Source organism: Salvelinus alpinus, chromosome 14 (genome assembly GCF_045679555.1).
Source record: "Salvelinus alpinus chromosome 14, SLU_Salpinus.1, whole genome shotgun sequence".
Classification (NCBI taxonomy): Eukaryota; Metazoa; Chordata; class Actinopteri; order Salmoniformes; family Salmonidae; genus Salvelinus; species Salvelinus alpinus.
Window position 1 is genome coordinate 21668720 of NC_092099.1, and position 18841 is coordinate 21687560.

The window sequence follows — 18841 nt, forward strand, 5'->3', positions numbered from 1 at the left end:
CTGGTCAGTATGTGTAGGTAATCCTTTCTAACCCTGCTTTTTTGAAAGATATCACGTAGTAGAACTGCATAAGGGTTGCTCTCCACTTTCTGTTTGGAGGACCGAGTTTTGAAAATCAGTGGAATTAGACTATGATAGCTAAGGAGACGGAGAAAATTCTGACGTTTGATTGCAAATATGTAGACGGAGTCGAAAAGAGAACACACTGGTGTGTAAAAAACCTGCCTCCAGATTACATCTTCAAACTAAGGGAAACCATGGCATCCGTGACAGAGATGGTGAAGCTTCCATCTATGTATATGGTAAGATAGTCTAGGTAGCTACATTTTCAGATAATTTACATTTTCAGATTTTCTAATTTTGTCAGAAAGTCATTTTCATTTCAAGTTAAAGTCTATGTTAGCTAGCCAGCTAACGTTAGCTGGCTGGCTAACGTTACATGTATGATCGGTGTAGAAATATTATTCATATCTCAGAGCCATTTACATTGCTAATAATAGCCTAATGTTAGCTAGCTAACATTGATCCTGGTTGGTTAGCTACCTGCAGATTCATGCAGGGTAGTAACGTTATGAGTTGGGATTATGGTTCATTGTTTAGCTAGCAGGCTACATGTCTAAACAAAATACTCCAGTATGCAAGTAACCATTTAAATAGAATGTTCATGATGTCACTGTGACAACTGTCGATAGACATAGCTGGTAAATTCGCTCTGGCTATCTCCTAGGGCAGAACGCTCGAATCAACCCTTCACCTGGGCCAGAGCGTCCAGTGTGCGATCTGAACGCTCCGAGAGCAAAACGCTTTGAATTTACAAATAGACGATCTGACAGCACTATGAGTTTACGAACGCACTCCAGATTAAATTTACGAACAGACCCGTAGTATAAACCAGCCTTTAGTCTTGAAATCTTTGGTTGTTTAGTACATGGCCTCACATAGATGGGTGGGGCTAAAGCTTAAGAGGGTGTGAACGATGCCGAATGGGTGTAGACAAAGAAGAGCTCTCCAGTAGGTGTACCAAATTATTCAAGGGCCATTTTATCAACTTTCAAAGCAGAATTACTTTCCCATTGTTCCTCAACTGCAGTGTATGCTATACCATTTTATAGCTCTAATTCATAAATCTCAAATTTAATCTCAAATTTTGCAACTTAAGACCGAATCAGGCCGGTCGGTCACATATACAGATGTAGGTGTTGGCAATGGCAGTTATGGTTACCTGGGTGTACGTGTCGGGGATGGAGTAACTCAACAGTACAGAGAAGAGGATGGAGATGGGGATGCCAAAGTCTCCGATGATTCTTCTGGCCTGGGATCGCATGATAAAACAGAACACTCTCCAGATCATAGGGTCACTAGTATAAATTATACTGTATACTGTCGGTGTAAAATAGGAAGCCTATATTCATTCTGCATTTTGTGATAACATTGTTATTGTTATTAGTAAGGGAGAAACACTTGGACCAAAACCTATACGTTTGATTGAAATGAGCCCAGAGGAAACAAATGAGGGGTTTCTGAGAAAATGGCTGCCATAGGTTACCTTCCCGCCCAGGAAGCGACTATTGCGCAATTTCCTGAGGAAGAAGGCCACAAAGAAGGTGCCAAGCATAAGGACGAGAGACAGCAAGGCTGTGTTGGGTTGGTTTAGGACCGGGCCCCCGGGGTCTGTGGGGTTGATGAAGTCCATACCGGGCAGGCTGAGAGCAGGCGGGTAGCTTCTCATCAAAGGATGCTCCTGGAATACCTGGAAGAAGGAAAAAGGCTAAATACCACATCTGATGTATCAGACTGTCCTCATGTAAAACATTGCCCATTGGTTTTACCTTGATGAGCTTCGAGAAGGTCTCATAGATGAAGATGAGTGAGATGAGGAAGGCGAAGATCTCCTGGGTGAAGGGTGAGATGTATTTGACCAAGAAGCTGCCCTCGGCCGCTACTATCAACAGCACTATGAAGACGAGCCAGAAGCCGATCCACACACGGCCAGTCAGGTACTCAAAGCCCTGGGCCTGGCAGAACTGAGGGTGGAAGAGGGAGGGAGAGACGGAGAGATAGGGAGGAAGGGAGAAAGAGAGGTAGAAAGGGAGTGAGAATGGAAGAGTGAAATAGATATTTAATAGGCTCCGAACCGGGGCAAATGGGGTTTCAAATGGGCTGTGCAACATGAAGTAGCCTATTAGATACACATATCTAACACTCTTAAGACCTCTTTTTAAAATGCTTTTAATTATCATGATTTTCGGATGATTTCTTGTCCACCATCGCCCTGCTGTAAATGTGTTTATTTTCAGGCACCTTGTAGAAAGCCTCCTCAAACACCAGCAGCGGACCTGAGAATCCGATGATGAGCAGGGGCTGTCCGGCCAACAGCGAGAACAGCACCCCCAGGGTCGCCGTGGAGATGATAAGCTCAGACACTCCCATCATGCCCTCTGTTTTCTCTCCTGTTAATTGGAAAGGTGGAAGGATATTGACTGAGCTGTAGTTTTTAAACTTCCTTTATGTATCTTCTCATTCAGTAAGAGCTACTCTCTAGTTAATGAGAACACTATTGAATATTGTACAATATTAGTGAACTAATCAGTATACAAAACCTAAAACCTACAGTGACATCTAGAGGTACAAGTAAATTGTGAAAAACAGCTAGCTATGTTGTCGCAAACGTTTTTGGCAATGGGGTGTTATATCAAGCTAGCTGGTTATTTAGTTAGCTAGCACTTTATGGAGTACACATCCTGTTAGGACAGCTAGCAAACATTTCATTGTTTGTTCTGAAAAGTCGTTGAATCACATTCTTGAGGTAGAAGGAAAACAAATATGTGCCGCAAAGCTCTCTTACCCAGCAGTCCTCCGAAGGTGATGGTGGGCGAGAGGGCTGCGAAGTAGATGAAGATGATGGCGGCAATGCACTGTGAGTCCAAGGCATCCTTGATGTCACTGGCGTAGCGTGGGTAGCGTCGCCTGATGTCATGGATGAGGCCTCCGAAGGGGATGCCCGACCGCTTCATGGGGTCCACCTCCTGGTCCTCCTCTTCCTGCTCGTCCTGGCTCACCTCTGCAGTGCAGTGAAACAGGCAGACAAACGGTTACACATACAGTAAGCCTGTGTTTTTCAATATACTCCTGGGGAACTCCAAAGGGCTGCAAACAAAATAAAGAAATAAATACAATTATGATCACCTTTGGTCTCCTGGTCTGTCCCGGGGGTGGCATGGGTCAGGCCCTTCTTAATGTTCTCTCTCTCCTTCCTCTTGCGCAGCATCTGCTTCTGGAAGGAGGCTACCGTCTTTAGCAGGTCCTTGCCCTCCACGTCCGACGGGGGGATAACGATGCTGCAGTCCAGGAACTCATTGATGCCGTTCAGCAGGTCCTGCCGGTCGTCCGCGAAGTAAGCCACCTCGTGGAAGTTCTGGGGATGTTTTGAAGAGATGAGCAATGGTCTACAAGACCTCACTGACCCAGACTAAGCCTACATTTTTTCCAGGACTTTTAATCTGTCTGGGAAACCAGACTTAAATGTTTGTACTATTTGTACCATTTACAGCTGAGAGGAATTGTGGGAAAAGTTCTGTGCTATGTTTTTTTCCAGGTCAGCTACCTTGTCAGACATCAGGGTGGAGAAGGAACGTCCGATCTCGTGATAGTCCATGTTGGACTGAGCGGGGCCGAGCAGGGCAAAGAGGAAACGGACTGGCACCGGCACCTCCAGGACCGACTCCAGCAGCACCGCCTCACTCAGCCTGATGAAGGCCATGGCCGGCTGCTCCAAGAACTCCACACACCCTGAGGAATGACACACAGTTGAGGATCTTTGGAAACAATGCTAATGCTAATAGGTAAGGGGTAATTGGTGAGGGCTAAGGAAGGCAAGCTAGGCTAATAATGCAGCCAATGGGTGTTTCCAGGGCAAGCCATTTTGCCTGAGAAATTGCACCACACATCTGCTATTACTGTCAGTGGAGAGGTGAGTTGTGCCAATTAGAAATTAAATCTGGTACACACCGCCTCAAGGCTGACATGTGAACGTACAGAGCAATACACAGGCAAATGTAGCCCTGAAAATAAATGTACAGTACATCCAAATGCATGTTTCACACACACATACAGTACCAGTAAAACGTTTGTACACACCTATTCATTCAAGGGTTTTCCTTAATTTTTTACTATTTTCTACATTGTAGAATAATAGTGAAGACATCAAAACTATGAAATAATACATATGGAATCATGTATTAACCAAAAAAGTGTTAAACAAATCAAAATATATTTGAGATTCTTCAAAGTAGCCACCCTTTGCCTTGATGACGGCTTTGCACACTTTTGGCATTCTCTCAACCAGCTTCACATGGAATGCTTTTCCAACAGTCTTGAAGGAGTTCCCACATATGCTGAGCACTTGTTGACTGCTTTTCCTCCCACTAAGCGCAAACCAGATGGGATGGCGTATCTCTGCAGAATGCTTTAGTAGTCATGCTGGTTAAGTGTGCCTTGAATTCTAAATAAATCACTGACACTGTCAACAGCAAAGCACCCCCACACCTCCTCCTCCATGCTTCACAGTGGGAACCACACATGCGGAGATCATCAGTTCACCTACTCTGCATCTCACAAAAACACGGTGGTTGGAACCAAAAATCTCACATTTGGACTCATCAGACCAAAGGACAGACTTCCACCGGTCCAATATCCATTGCTCATGTTTCTTGGCCCAAGCAGGTATCTTCTTATTATTGGTGTCCTTTAGTAGTGGTTTCTTTGCAGCAATTCGACCATGAGGGCCTGATTCACGCAGTCTCCTCTGAACAGTTGATGTTGAGATGTGTCTGTTTCTCGAACTCCGTGAAGCATTTATTTGGGCTGCAATTTCCGAGGTGACCTTATCCTCTGCAGCAGAGGTAACTCTGGGTCTTCCTTTTCTGCGGCAGTCCTCATGAGAGCCAGTTTCATCATAACGCTTGATGGTTTTTGCGACTGCACTTGAAGAAACTTTTAAAGTTCTTGACATTTTCCGGATTGACTGACCTTCATTTCTTAAAGTAATGATGTATTGTCATTTCTCTTTGCTTATTTGAGCTGTTCTTGCCATAATATGGACTTTTTTAACATAATATGGTATTTTAACAAATAGGCCTATCTTCTGTATACCACCCACCCCTACCTTGTCACAACACAACCAATTGGCTCAAATGCATTAAGAAGGAAAGAAATTACACAAATTAAGTTTTAACAAGGTACACCTGTTAATTGAAATACATTACAGGTGACTGCCTCATGAAACTGGTTGAGATAATGCCAAGAGTGTACAAAGCTGTCATCAAGGCAAAGGGTGGCTACTATGAAGAATATAAAATATATATTTTTAGTTACTACATGATTCCATATCTGTTATTTAATTGTTTTGATGTCTTCACTATTATTCTACAATGTATAAAATAGTAAAAATAATGAAAAACCCTGTAATGAGTAGGTGTGTCCAAACTTTTGACTGGTACTGTATATACAGTGATCCCTCGCCACTTCGCGGTTCACTTATCGCGGATTCGCTATTTCGCGGATTTTCATAATGCATTTTTTTTTTTTTTTTGGTGCATTGTGCTCTGCATTCTGATTCGCTAAAAACTCACTCCCGCTTCTTGTATCAAAACATGCTACGAATTCTGCTATCATTTTGTCGTCTCGTGCAGTTATGTGTACGTACATAAAACAGCTTGGCAAATTTACATTAAGTTGGCCAAATTATCTTGTAATTTCGAACATCTCCTAAACCCATAATGTCGACGAAACGGCCTACACGTGAGTCACTGTATTTGTATACATGTAATAGTTGCTAATTGTAAAAAAAAAAAAAAGTTTTCTATTTCGCGGATTTCACTTATCGCGGGTCATTTTCGGAACGTAACCCCCGCGATAAACGAGGGATTACTGTATACTCCTTGGGCTTACCCACTAAGACCACGGTTGCTTCGGCGTCCTTGGGAATCTTGGCTAAGAGTTTTGTGTGTTTGGTAACCTGATGGTCGTGAGCCGTCGGCAGGGGGGGGTGATGTGATTTCTTAAGTCACAAACCAGAAAAATGTTAACAGGTGAAGCGTAAACATAAGGATGTATTTCATGCTAAGCCTGTGTAAGGCCTGTGCTAAACAAAAGCTTTGCCAGACAGTCACAGAACATCCACAGGCTCTCTCCTTGGCATTAGTTGATCCAAACCCTACATTTTACAGACTGTTATGAACTTCGAACAGTCGTACAGTGTCTATCTGACATTCATCTGCAGACACAAATCAACACAACGCCAGTGACAAAAGTACGAAATGGTAAAATCACTTTCAAATATTTTAATACGACTGGAGTTTCAGATTTTTATGAGCTGTTTTAAATTTGCCAAAGTTTCAAGCCATGGGGAACATTAAAGTTTCACAGTTAATGCATCAAGAAGTTTTAACAAGGAGCACCTGTAAGCTGACTAAGAACATCATTCATCTCATGTGGGTGGAGTGGCTAATGGGAATTTTTTTGTTGTCTCTGATTCCAAGCAATATCTGTGTTTTTCTGTTTCCCACTGTGGCTGCATTACTGAACTCGACGCATATCTCAGATTTGTTTGTACACTCTAATATACACTGAGTGTACAAAACATTAGGAACGCCTTCCTAATTTTGAGTTGCACCCCTTTTGCCCTCAGAACAGCCTCAATTCATCAGAGCATGGACTCTATATAGTGTCCAAAGCACTCCACAGGGATGCTGGCCTATGTTAACTCCACAGTTGTGGCAAGTTGGCTGGATTTCCTTTGGGTGGTGGACCATGTTTTATACACAATGGAAACTGCTGAGTGTGAAAAACCACACATACACAATCCATGTCTCAGTTGTCTCAAGCATTACAAATCCTTCTTTAACCTGTCTCCTCCCCTTCATCTACACTGATTGAAGTGTATTTAACAAGTTATATCAAAAAAGGATCATAGCTTTCACCTGGATTCACCTGGTCAGTCTATGTCATGGAAATAGTAGGTGTTCCTAATGTTTTGTACACTCAGTGTGTGTGATATACAGTACTATACAATGGAGAAAAAAATTGAATATGACATACAGTATTGTATTTCCATTTCAAGGTGGAATTTTAGCAATATCTCTGTGCCTCAGAACTTGAAATCATCTACTCAGACCATTCTTTGTTTGTTTTCAAAGGAATTGGACAAGGCCATTGAGCCAAGAAGAGGTGTATATGTCCATCTGAATAAATATTCAGGCTTGTAACTAAGACACAAAGACACAGACACAAATATCCAAAAGGCTAACAGTATCGGACCAAAAGCTTTAAAGGCCCAGCGCACTCTTAAAATTGGATTTTCCTCTTTTATATATACTGTACTTCCACACTATGAGGTTGTAATAATAATGTGAAATTGTGAAAATTATGATAATATCCTGTTAGTGTAAGAGCTGAAACGACCACCTGAAATTTCAGCCTGTTTTGGTGGGATGGAGTTTTAGCCTGCCTGGTAACATCACCAGGCAGTAAATGAGTTAATAGACTAATAAGAGAATTCCAAACCTCTCTGCAAATAACAGCTGCTTGTTTTCAGTTTTCCACTCTCCACTCATACCACTCCCAGACAGTCCTAGAGAAATGTTGCTTGAAAAATGTCTCTTTGCTGAGAAGCTATTCTTGTTTCTTTTTGAAAATTAATTTAAAAAAAAATCACAGTAAGGTACTTCATTTTTACCCAGAAATCATTTGATATTGAGATAAAAAACGGTTGTATTGGGCCTTTAAACATACATCTCCACTCCAGCCTATAGATGTGCACAAGACTAAACAAAAAAACAACACTCATAAACAAGCTCACAAACACCTCTTTGTCGTGGTCTGGTGCTTTGTTGTCATGGTGGTGGTGGTGGACCGCTGCATGGTCTTCGGCCACAAGGGGCAGCGCAGTGTTGGGAACGTGGTTGTGGTTGCGGTGGAAGCTGCCTTGAAGGCTGTTACTAGAGTGGTTGCGATGGAAGAGGCCCTCCTTTTCGTCGTTGGGGTGGCTGGAAGCAGGAGATACAGGAGGTTGTATTACAGTAGGGAGTTGCCATGCAATAAGACTGGAACTTCATGCAGGTTGCTATACAATATAAAGTGGTTATTATGCACTGCGATGTTAGAATGTATTGCGTCCATTCAAGAAGTGGATGATAGTTATTAATGGAGTCAGTATCAAAATAAACAAATCCTCCATATCCTCTACATACTGTCTAACGACTCTTATTAAGGATATGTTATGAAGACTCTTATTAAGGATATGTTATGAAGACTCTTATTAAGGATATGTTATGAAGACTATTATTAAGGATATGTTATGAAGACTCTTATTAAGGATATGTTATGAAGACTCTTATTAAGGATATGTTATGAAGACTATTATTAAGGATATGTTATGAAGACTCTTATTAAGGATATGTTATGAAGACTCTTATTAAGGATATGTTATGAAGACTTTCTTTTTTATTGACTCAACCTAATCAAGTGGGTGACACACTGGTGGTTTTCTATGTATTCCATGGAACACATTGGATTGTGTTAGGTGTGCTCCTCTTAACAAGACAGCAATGTGTGTGTGTGTGTGTGTGTGCTTGCTTGCGTGTGTGTGACCAGGCCCCTCACAGCAACACAGACAGTTTGATCACACTCACACTCCGGTCCAGAGGTGACATCACCTCCATCATTAGGTCCGTTTGGTCTTGTTACCCGTCTCCCGAGTTGGACACAATAGTTCAACAAAACAAAAGAACAAGGTGTGCCACAACACAGAATTGTGCTCAAGCAGCGCCCAGAGAATCTTTAAACGGGACTGAGTAAGCGATGAGCTAAATTCTACAGCCACCTTGATGTATTTCTTTCCACATCATAAATTCCTATCTTGGACTGGCTCAGCCAATTAGAAGGCTTTTCCCATGGAAAGCAGCTGGTGACATGGTGGAAAATGTTGCCGAAAGGTTGCAACTGACGGGGTGTGTGCAACGAGTGTTGATGACCGTCTGTTGTGTGTGTGTGTGTGTGTGTGTGTGTGTGTGTGTGTGTGTGTGTGTGTGTGTGTGTGTGTGAGAGAGAGAGAGAGAGGAAGGGAGAGAGACATAGTTTAATATATTCAACCAAATGTGTTTGTCTGTGTGTGTGTGTGTGTGTGTGTGTATTTCTTGTGTGCGTGCGTGCGTGCGGTGCACTTGTAGTGAATCTGTCTAAATGGTTGACAATGGTTCAATCTGGCCTAGAGTTCGTTCTATGGTTGTCGACAGACTGCCAGGTGACTTGTCACTGACCCCTGGTGTAACATGGCTTACAGGGAGGTTGGCACTTGGCACCATAAGAGACAGACTAGGCAGGTTCCATTTCTGGGATGAAGCCACAACCCATGTTTTGACAACAATATCTGGGATAAATATAACTGCAAGTACATTTGTCCTCAAGCTTCACTGTCAAAACGAAAAAACAAGTTTCTTGTTTTCCATAAGAGACCATACTGACACTATTTTCATAATGTCGTCCTTTCTGACTCTGAAATGTGTAGATGGTGACCTGTACCAATTTAAACATCAAAGAGCATAGTAGCAACAGGTATAAAAGAACACACTAATATAACACAACAATCGATCAACTTCAGACACCACAATAGGCCTAGTAGCCATTACTTCATCCCATCATCCAAAAGGCATACATACCATTTAGATAAAAATGGATGATCGCTTGAAGCAAACCCAGGAACACACCACAACATTAGTAAGAAAACCGTGGCTGTTGAGTCTCTGCAAACCATTGATGTTCCACCACAGAGTACCTCAAGACACCATGCAAGGTGAATACTGTTATGGTCAAACATGGTACCATTCCGTCCTCTTCTTTACAGGAGGGCTTGTGTCGGGAGCTGGGACCAAGCTGGGCCTAGGGACCAAACTGGGCCTAGGGACCAAACTGGGCCTAGGAAAACTGAATCTGAGTACAGAAACAGATAGAAGAGAGGGTTCACACAAATTTGAAAAGTTCGTGTGCATGCTTGTATGTGTGTTTATGCATGCGTATGTTGGAATGAGGCCACATAGGCCTGTGTCCCAACTTAAGGCGACTTCCTGGGTTGTATTCAACTATTGCAAGCTACCACATTGAAGGCAACAAAATACACATAGGAAAAGTCCTCCTCTATCCTTTATTCATGTACTCATACTGCTCATCCCTCAGCCTTAAATTCAAATTGACTGCTGACATTCATCAAGTATTTTCTCCCTATATATAAGGCTTGTTGAACTCTATCATGTGCCGCCAATGCAGCAGCAATGTTGGGGCAAATGTGCTATGGCGGTAAAGAACACATGGTGATGCACTGTAGATAAATAGATAGATAAACCAACAAAAGGGCTTACCAAGAAAAACTTCAAAAGGACTAATTGGAGACTGGATAGATAAAGCAATGGAGGCTGGAGGGGGAGAGGGTGAATGGGGCGGTTGCCGTTTGGGTGATACTCTTCAGTATTTTCATCTAGGACCGAAATGATTTAAATTGTTTGTGATGATTTAAAACAGTGAGATCCTTTATTTAACCAGGGAAGTCTCATTGAGATTGACATCTCTGTCAAGTGAGATTTTAATTTTTTTATTAACTGGGCTATGTAGGGTACTAATCACTGCTATTTACTATTGATCTCCCACTACATATTCTATCATTTGGTTGTAGGTCCAACATCCCTTACTGTAATCACTATATGCATCCCAAATGGCACCTTATGTCTTAAATAGTTCACAACTATTGACCAGAAGCACAGAGCCCTATGTGCACTAGGTAGGGCAGGGCTCTCCAACCCTGTTCCTGGAGAGCTACCATCCTGTAGAGTTTCGCTCCAACTCCAGTTGTAACTAACCTGATTCATCTTATTAACCAGCAGATTATTAGAATCATGTGACCTATATTAGGGTTGGAGGTGACCTAGATTTGGGTTGGAGCCAGTAGCTCTCCAGGAACAGGGTTAGAAAGCCCTGCCATATGGAATATGGTGCCATTTGGGACAGAGTCATGGTCTTTCATTCTCTGTATGAGATCTGATGGAGACTTAGGGATGATGATAAACAAACTTGAGGTCATATATTGTATACAGTGCTTACGGAAATTCATGATTCAACCTTCCAGTCACATTTCATAGGCCTCTAGGAGAGTAACTACCAGCAACATAAACTATGTGCAGTGTAGAGGTCGACCGATTCATCGGAATGGCCGATTAATTAGGGCCGATTTCAAGTTTTCCTAACAATAGGTAATGTGTATTTTTGGACACCGATTGTGGGGGATTCTTTTTTTTTTAACACCTTTCTTTATAACTAGGCGAGTCAGTTAAGAACACATTCTTATTTTCAATGACGGCCGAGGAACGGTGGGTTAACTGCCCTCTTCAGGGACAGAACGGCAGATTTTTACCTTTTCAGCACGGGGATTCGTTTTTGCAACCTTCCGGTTAATAGTCCAACGCTCTAACCACCTGCCTTACATTGCACTCCACGAGGAGCCTGCGTGGCAGGCTGACTTCCTGTTACGCGAGGGCAGCAAGAAGCCAAGGTAAGTTGTTAGCGAGCATTAAACTTATCTTACAAAAAACAATCAATCTTAACATAATCACAAGTTAACTACACATGGTTGATGATATTACTAGTTTATCTAGCGTGTCCTGCGTTGCATATAATCGATGCGGTGCCTGTTCATTTCTCATCGAATCACAGCCTACTTCGCCAAACTGTTGATGATTTAACAAGCGCATTTGCGAAAAAAGCACCAATGTGTACCTAACCATAAACATCAATGCCTTTCTTTAAAATCAATACACAAGTATATATTTTTAAACCTGCATATTTAGTTAATTTTGCCTGCTAACATGAATTTCTTATAACTAGGATAATTGTGTCACTTCTCTTGCGTTCCGTGCAAGCAGTCAGGGTATATGCAGCAGTTTGGGCCGCCTGGCTCGTTGCGAACTGTGTGAAGTCCATTTATTCCGAACAAAGACCGTAATTAATTTGCCAGAATTGTACATAATTATGACATAACATTGAAGGTTGTACAATGTAACAGCAATATTTAGACTTAGGGATGCCATCCGTTAGATAAAATACGGAACGGTTCCGTATTTCACTGAAAGAATAAACGTTTTGTTATCGAAATGATAGTTTCGACCATATTAATGACCAAAGGCTCGTATTTCTGTGTGTTATTATGTTATAATTAAGTCTATGATTTGATATTTGATAGAGCAGTCTGACTGAGCGATGGTAGGCAACAGCAGGCACGTAAGCATTCATTCAAACAGCACTTTCGTGCGTTTGCCAGCAGCTCTTCAAGCATTGAGCTGTTTATGACTTCAAGCCTATCAACCCCCGAGATTAGGCTGGTGTAACCGATGTGAAATGGCTAGCTAGTTAGCGGGGTGCGTGCTAATAGCATTTCAAACGTCACTCGCTCTGAGACTTTGAGTAGTTGTTCCCCTTGCTCTGCAAGGGCCGCAGCTTTTGTGGAGTGATGGGTAACGATGCTTCGAGGGTGGCTGTTGTCAATGTGTTCCTGGTTCGAGCCCAGGTAGGGGAGAGGAGAGGGACGGAAGCTATACTGTTACACTGGCAATACTAAAGTGCCTATAAGAACATCCAATAGTCAAAGGAATATGAAATACAAATTGTATAGGGAGAAATAGTCCTATAATTCCTATAATAACTACAACCTAAAACTTCTTACCTGGGAATATTGAAGACTCATGTTAAAAGGAACCACCAGCTTTCATATGTTCTCATGTTCTGAGCAAGGAACTTAAACGTTAGCTTTTTTACATGGCACATATTGCACTTTTACTTTCTTCTCCAACACTTTGTTTTTGCATTATTTAAACCAAATTGAACATGTTTCATTATTTATTTGAGGCTAAATTGATTTTATTGATGTATTATATTAAGTTAAAATAAGTGTTCATTTAGTATTGTTGTAATTGTCATTATTACAAATAAATAAATTGTCCATTTAATTGGTATCGGCTTTTTTGGTCCTCCAATAATCGGTATTGAAAAATCGTAATCGGTCGACCTCTAGTACAGTGCATTCAGAAAGTATTCAGACCCCTTGACTTTTTCCACATTTAGGTACGTTACAGCCTTATTCTAAAATAGATTAAAAAATATATATAATTATCATCAATCTACACACAATATCACATAATGACAAAGCAAAAACAGGTTTTTAGAAATGTTTGCAAATGTAAAATCATATTTACATAAGTATTCAGACCCTTTACTCAGTACTTTGTTGAATCACCTTTGGAAGCGATTACAGCCTTGAGTCTTCTTGGGTATGACGATACCTGTATTCGGAGAGTTTCTCCCATTCTTCTCTGCAGATCCTCTCAAGCTCTGTCAGGTCGGATGGGGAGCGACGCTGCACAGCTATTTTCAGGTCTCTCCAGAGATGTGAGCTCAATTTCGAGTCTCATAGCAAAGGGTCTGAATACTTACATAAATAAGGAATTTCCGGGGTTATACATTTGCAAAAAAATCTAAAAATCTGTTTTCACGTTGTCATTATTGGGTATTCTGTTGAGAAAAAAATTATATTTAGTCAATTTTAGAATAAGTTTGTAATATTGGAAAAAGTGAAGGGGTCTGAATTCTTTCTGAATGCACTGTATAAGAGGATGTGGCGTCTTATTTTATGTGGGATAGCCCTCTGAGCTAAAGCCTGGGCAGCTGACCACTCACTGGTGTTTGAGCAGCAGGGCGCGGAGCACGTTGGCACGGTCCTCCGCTCTGATCTGGTCTGAGATGATCATGGTCTCCACCACCAGGTGAGCAATCCCAGGCAAGGTGGTCTGCTCCAGGTCCAAAAGGACGGCACCTTATGTGGGATGGCAGGGGGAGAGTGAATGGCACAGATTTACTATCTATTGTAGTGGAATTTCAAAGTTTTATCAATAGTATATTTGTGACTGCTTGTGTGTGTGGTGAGGGCGTCACCATGTGTGATGGTCCTGCGGAGCTCCAGCAGGCTACGGAAGGAAAGCGAAGCCACGTGGGGTTTTCCCCAGCGGTCTGTCTCCTCTTCCACGTCCTCCTCAAACTTGATCCAACGGGCCGTCTCCTTCCAGCGCATTTCCTGGTTCTTATCCACTATCAGCTCATTGAGTTCCACAAACACCTATAGAGACCAAACAGACACCTAGTTCTCCATGACTTCACATATGGCTCATCTACTCTTTTTCTTTTCTTTTTTGTTCAAGAACTGAGAAAAAAGTTGAAAATCTATTGGATCTATTGAATGGAAAAATGTCAAATTCAATTATATTAAAGTCTATGAAGTAAAGCAGAATGTTTTCTTATTAGGTCTAAGGAAAAAGTTGTATTTTGGTCTAATTGACATATGTGCTTTGCACTGTAGGAGACTTAATTAAATGTTTCTACAAGGAATGTTCTTGGAGCACACAGCAAGCTAATAGAGTCGATGTTAGCTCCAACCTTCCTGGAACATTAAAGGGACCAAATAGCGATCACTCCTTTGCCAGACTATGACATCATACGAATGGGATACAAGGGAGCTACTAAGATAACACTTTGATAGAAATAGTACACAAAGTTAGAAAATACGTTCCAAAGGTCAATGATTAGATTATACAGTCTCAAAATATATCTTCTGAGTGTTATGACTGAGGGCTTAGGCCTACAGTATGTCGTGACAACAATTAGTAGGAAGATCATATGTTTTCAATGATTTAATATTTCCAATTATTCAATTAATCAATCAACTGGTGCCGTGGAGTCTGATCTCTCACCTCATGGGTCTTCTTGTCAGCCGTCCTTTTCTTCTTCACGCTGGACAGTTGAGAAGAGCTGTTGGTGGTCTGGAGGAGCTGGCATCGAGATGACTTCTTCACCAGGTGACGCCTCACTCCAGGGTTGTCCTCGAATCGGTGACCTTAAAGCACAACAACAGGATAAATTATTAATGACACTGGGAGGTCAGCTGCAGAAAAAGGTGAACTGTGTTCACTCGAAGGCGTAGTACCGTACACACTCAGGTTGTATGAGGCATTTGAGGCATGCGTTTGTATTTGTCTGCACAACACAACCGTCGTGCGGTGTCACATTTTGTTTTTGCAAATATCACAACTGTTATGTCAAATGTGTTATATACAACCTGTGTGTACTGTACTAGGCAAAAGACTGGCTGAGTACTGTCTCTATGAGGGAGCTATGTCTTATGACAGAGCATAATAAATCAATCTGATTATAGATGTTTATTAAAAGCGTAATAAGCAGTTGAAACAATAACAAAGCGCACTCCCTGCCCCTGTTTCAGTAAAAAGCTGCGGGATAGGGCTGGAGAAATGTAACCACTCTCAAATTCATGTTTTGAGGCTTTAGTGTTAATTTACATTTACTTTTGCTTACAAACATTGGACCAAAACAAGCTTATATTTTGGGTTCTGACAGGGTACTTCAATGGGTAAATATCATGATTGTTGATTACCCCTTTAAAGTTTCCATGGGAAATAAAGAGCAAATAGAAAACACGGCACCCAATAGGTACATGGGGTAACAGAGGAGCTAGGCAAACAGACGGGTCCTTATGGTGGGTGGTTTTTCGCCCACCACAGACCTTTAGAGAATAAAAAAGCCTGATTCAATTTTAAGCTCTTCAGACCACAAACCATATTTGATTGAATTTTGCGTAATTGATGCTGTCTACTCCTTAGGAGCGGGGCCTGGCAATGTGGGTGGAACGAGGAAGAGGACGCTCTAAGGACAAGGGTGTGTGTGTGTGTGTGTGGCGGGGGGTAGATGCTAGTTACACTGCCAATCAAAGGGCTGGTTTTGCAGACACTCTGGGGAGAAGGCCTGGCCAGACCACCTCTAGGCCTCAGCTGCTTTGTGTTGTGTTGTGGTCACACCCACCACAGAGTGTGCCATAAACAAAGTCTAGGAAACAGGTTGTTCCCTCTCTCATCCTCCATCCCTCTGACCTCAAGTTCATCCCTCCATCCTTCTATTCTTTCATTCTTCTTTCTGTGGTGTTGTTCAGACAATATAATCAACATAACAAACGCTCTATGCTAACAGGTTTGGGAGGGCTCCCAGGGGTAACTTGGTATTGAAGTGGAAGAGACACCCTTTGGCTGGACTCGCTCTGAGCTTTGCTAACTAAGTAAAAGTTATTCTGCTGCTCGTAAAGTGCGCAGCAAATTCCCCAGTGTTGAATGAACCCATATAGACACAGAACAGTGTTGAACTAATACACTGCTTAGTAAAGCTTTATTTGCATATTTCCCAGAGTGCCTTCCCTTTCAAGTAAATTGTAGAGTTACCACCCATGACTGAATTTGTTAGTGACTGAGACACGGTTGTTGCATTCATTACTGTTCAGTCCTATGAACTTTACCAAGTGCAATCCTAAGTGAATGTTGTCATTAAAATTATATTATATTGCAATCTATTTCATAAGGCCTTATTTTGAGACCCTACACTCTAAACATAATAATGAACTTTGTAAGTGTTGAATTAACACTTATTGGAGGAAAATAACCCTTTTCCAGTGCAAATTTGTGGGGTATCCCCAACATGGAATTTGAACCCTGTCAACCCAACATCTTAGCCATTGCGTCAAAAGATCTGAACCTCTTGATGAGGTCTATAGGTGTTGGGTTAAGGTCGCTACAATATGCACGTAACTTTTGTATGTACATGTGAATTCAAGTCATCATCATCATCATCACTTCCCAAAGTATTGCCTGTGGTCTTGAGTAGCTTCTGAATGCCCCGTCTATAGACCCTATCTGCACTCTGTGCCCCTCTAATACCCACTCTATGCCCCCTCCTATGCCCTACATAACCCCACTTCTCTCCCTCTGTGCCCTATTTGTGCCAATGAGTATGCCCTCGACAACCCCACTTTTCTCCCTCTCTGCCCCCTTTGTTTTCGATTCTACAATTACCAGTCTGGATGGAAAAGATTTGATACAGATTAACACAGTTGTGAACATAGTGTATGCCCTCGGTAACCCCAATTATTTGCCATAGTAAGCGACCAGTGTCTGTTTCGCCAATGTCCTCTGTAGCACCCCATGAAGCTTCACCCTCTGTAAATCCTCTAGTGCCCCTTAGTGTGGAACTCATGTCATTCTGTATTCCCCCACTGCTCTCTCTGTAGCCCCTCTTTTAGTGAGTAGTGTGTATATGTGGTTTATACATCTTGTATATCGTCAATTCCTGGCGGCAGCGTGACTTTCCCAATTAGGACAATTGAGATATTGATCAATCAACATCATCTTTCAGCTGCAACACAGTCGACCACAAGCTTCCTCCAGTAGCAAGGTTTGCAATTTGAAGTGGTTGTGAAGGATCAATAGGTGACTCTTCTATGGGCCCATTAGTAACCCTTGTCCCTTCTCTTTTGTATCTCTGGGAATGCTCTGTAGCTAGTTATATCCCTTAGGTAAACCACTTGTGGCTCCTATATGAACCCAGTAGAAGGTGTAATGTATATTCAGTATGTATTATCTATACAGAGGGACAGAGAGCCATCGCCAAAGTCAAGCAAAGAAACCAGATGATGAACAAGAAAACAGATGACACCTGTCTCCGTTCTCCCTCTTTCACTCTCTGATGAGCTCTTTGGGTCCATTCTGGTCGTCATTGGACACCAGTGCCACACTGTCCTTGCGACCAGCACCGAGATAACCCTCACAGCACTACTGCAGAAGTGTCCAAATCCAATGCCAGTCATAAAAACAACAGTATAGTTTGTCAATGGGATTTCTTTCCGCTCCAGTAAAGGAGGGGCCCAGGACCGAACGGGGGCCACATGATCAATAGTTTAGCAGGGGACAGCGAGGGATAGAGAGGGTTCCAATTCACACATGACCCAAGACTTGAGTAAGCTTTGATTTACCCACTGCCAGGCCAACCAAGCATTGGCAGAAATGAGCTTGTATTTATCGCTCCATACAATTAATATGTTGGTTACAAGGCGGTACTTATTTAAATTAGGTAAGAGAATATCATGTTACCATTGCTGAATTAAAATGAGAATGATGGTGATAATAATCCCACCTCCTGAATCCAAGTGTTTCAAATGGGGGAGGGGACCAGTAACTTTACGATCAAACTTCAAGCAACAGTCATTTTTCATACTTTGGTCATGGTTTCATCCAAATATCATCACATTTCATGAAAAACATGATTTTCACTCTTCATGACCTTTAACACCCTGCTTGGTGTAAATTCTTATTTTGCAGAGAGCCTTTCAAGTGAATTGTAGAGTTACCACCCATGACTGCATTTGATAGTGACAGAGACATGGTTGTTGCATTCAGCCAGTTTCAAAATCTTCACCAAGTGAGATCCTGAGCGAGTATGTTATCATTAAAACACAATTATTTAACACAGTATGTATTTCATAAGGCCTTATTTAGAGGGCTGACACTCTAAACATAACAATTAACTCTGTAAGTGTTGAATTAACGCTTATTGGTTTAACATAACCTTTTTATTTGGTGTTAATAACCAGAGTTGAAAAAAAGCCACACCCATCATTATCATATTTCCCAGGATGCTCTATTGCAGGTTGAGTTTCACAACTGTTTGTTTCAATATCTATGTTTTGATTGATTTATTACTTCTCAAATATAAATTATAAATATTTTCTGAACTAATCCAATTATGTTACTTGGACTTATTGCACCCATTACTGAAATGGTTGTTCCAGTTTAGATGCTTTAGGTAGTCTCATATTGCAATCTTCCTGACCTTGGCAGACATTCTGAATCCAGGTTGC

General features: G+C 41.7%; 1 protein-coding gene across 2 annotated transcripts in view; it reads right to left on the reverse strand.

Annotated features, from left to right (window-relative positions):
* slc4a3 (solute carrier family 4 member 3) overlaps nt 1–18841 on the reverse strand; it is a 108777-nt gene that overhangs the window by 16252 nt on the left and 73684 nt on the right. For both annotated transcript variants that reach the window (XR_011667879.1, XM_071342007.1), the window contains exons 7-18: nt 14841–14983; nt 14029–14209; nt 13774–13909; nt 7865–8045; nt 5950–6058; nt 3605–3789; nt 3187–3415; nt 2846–3061; nt 2302–2450; nt 1830–2024; nt 1547–1750; nt 1223–1312 (exon numbers count right to left, since the gene is read on the reverse strand). Coding sequence is in view for 1 of the 2 variants with exons in the window: in XM_071342007.1 (XP_071198108.1) it covers nt 1223–1312; nt 1547–1750; nt 1830–2024; nt 2302–2450; nt 2846–3061; nt 3187–3415; nt 3605–3789; nt 5950–6058; nt 7865–8045; nt 13774–13909; nt 14029–14209; nt 14841–14983 (2018 nt within the window). In the remaining variant the exon portion in view is untranslated. The remainder of the gene's footprint in view (nt 1–1222; nt 1313–1546; nt 1751–1829; nt 2025–2301; nt 2451–2845; nt 3062–3186; nt 3416–3604; nt 3790–5949; nt 6059–7864; nt 8046–13773; nt 13910–14028; nt 14210–14840; nt 14984–18841) is intronic.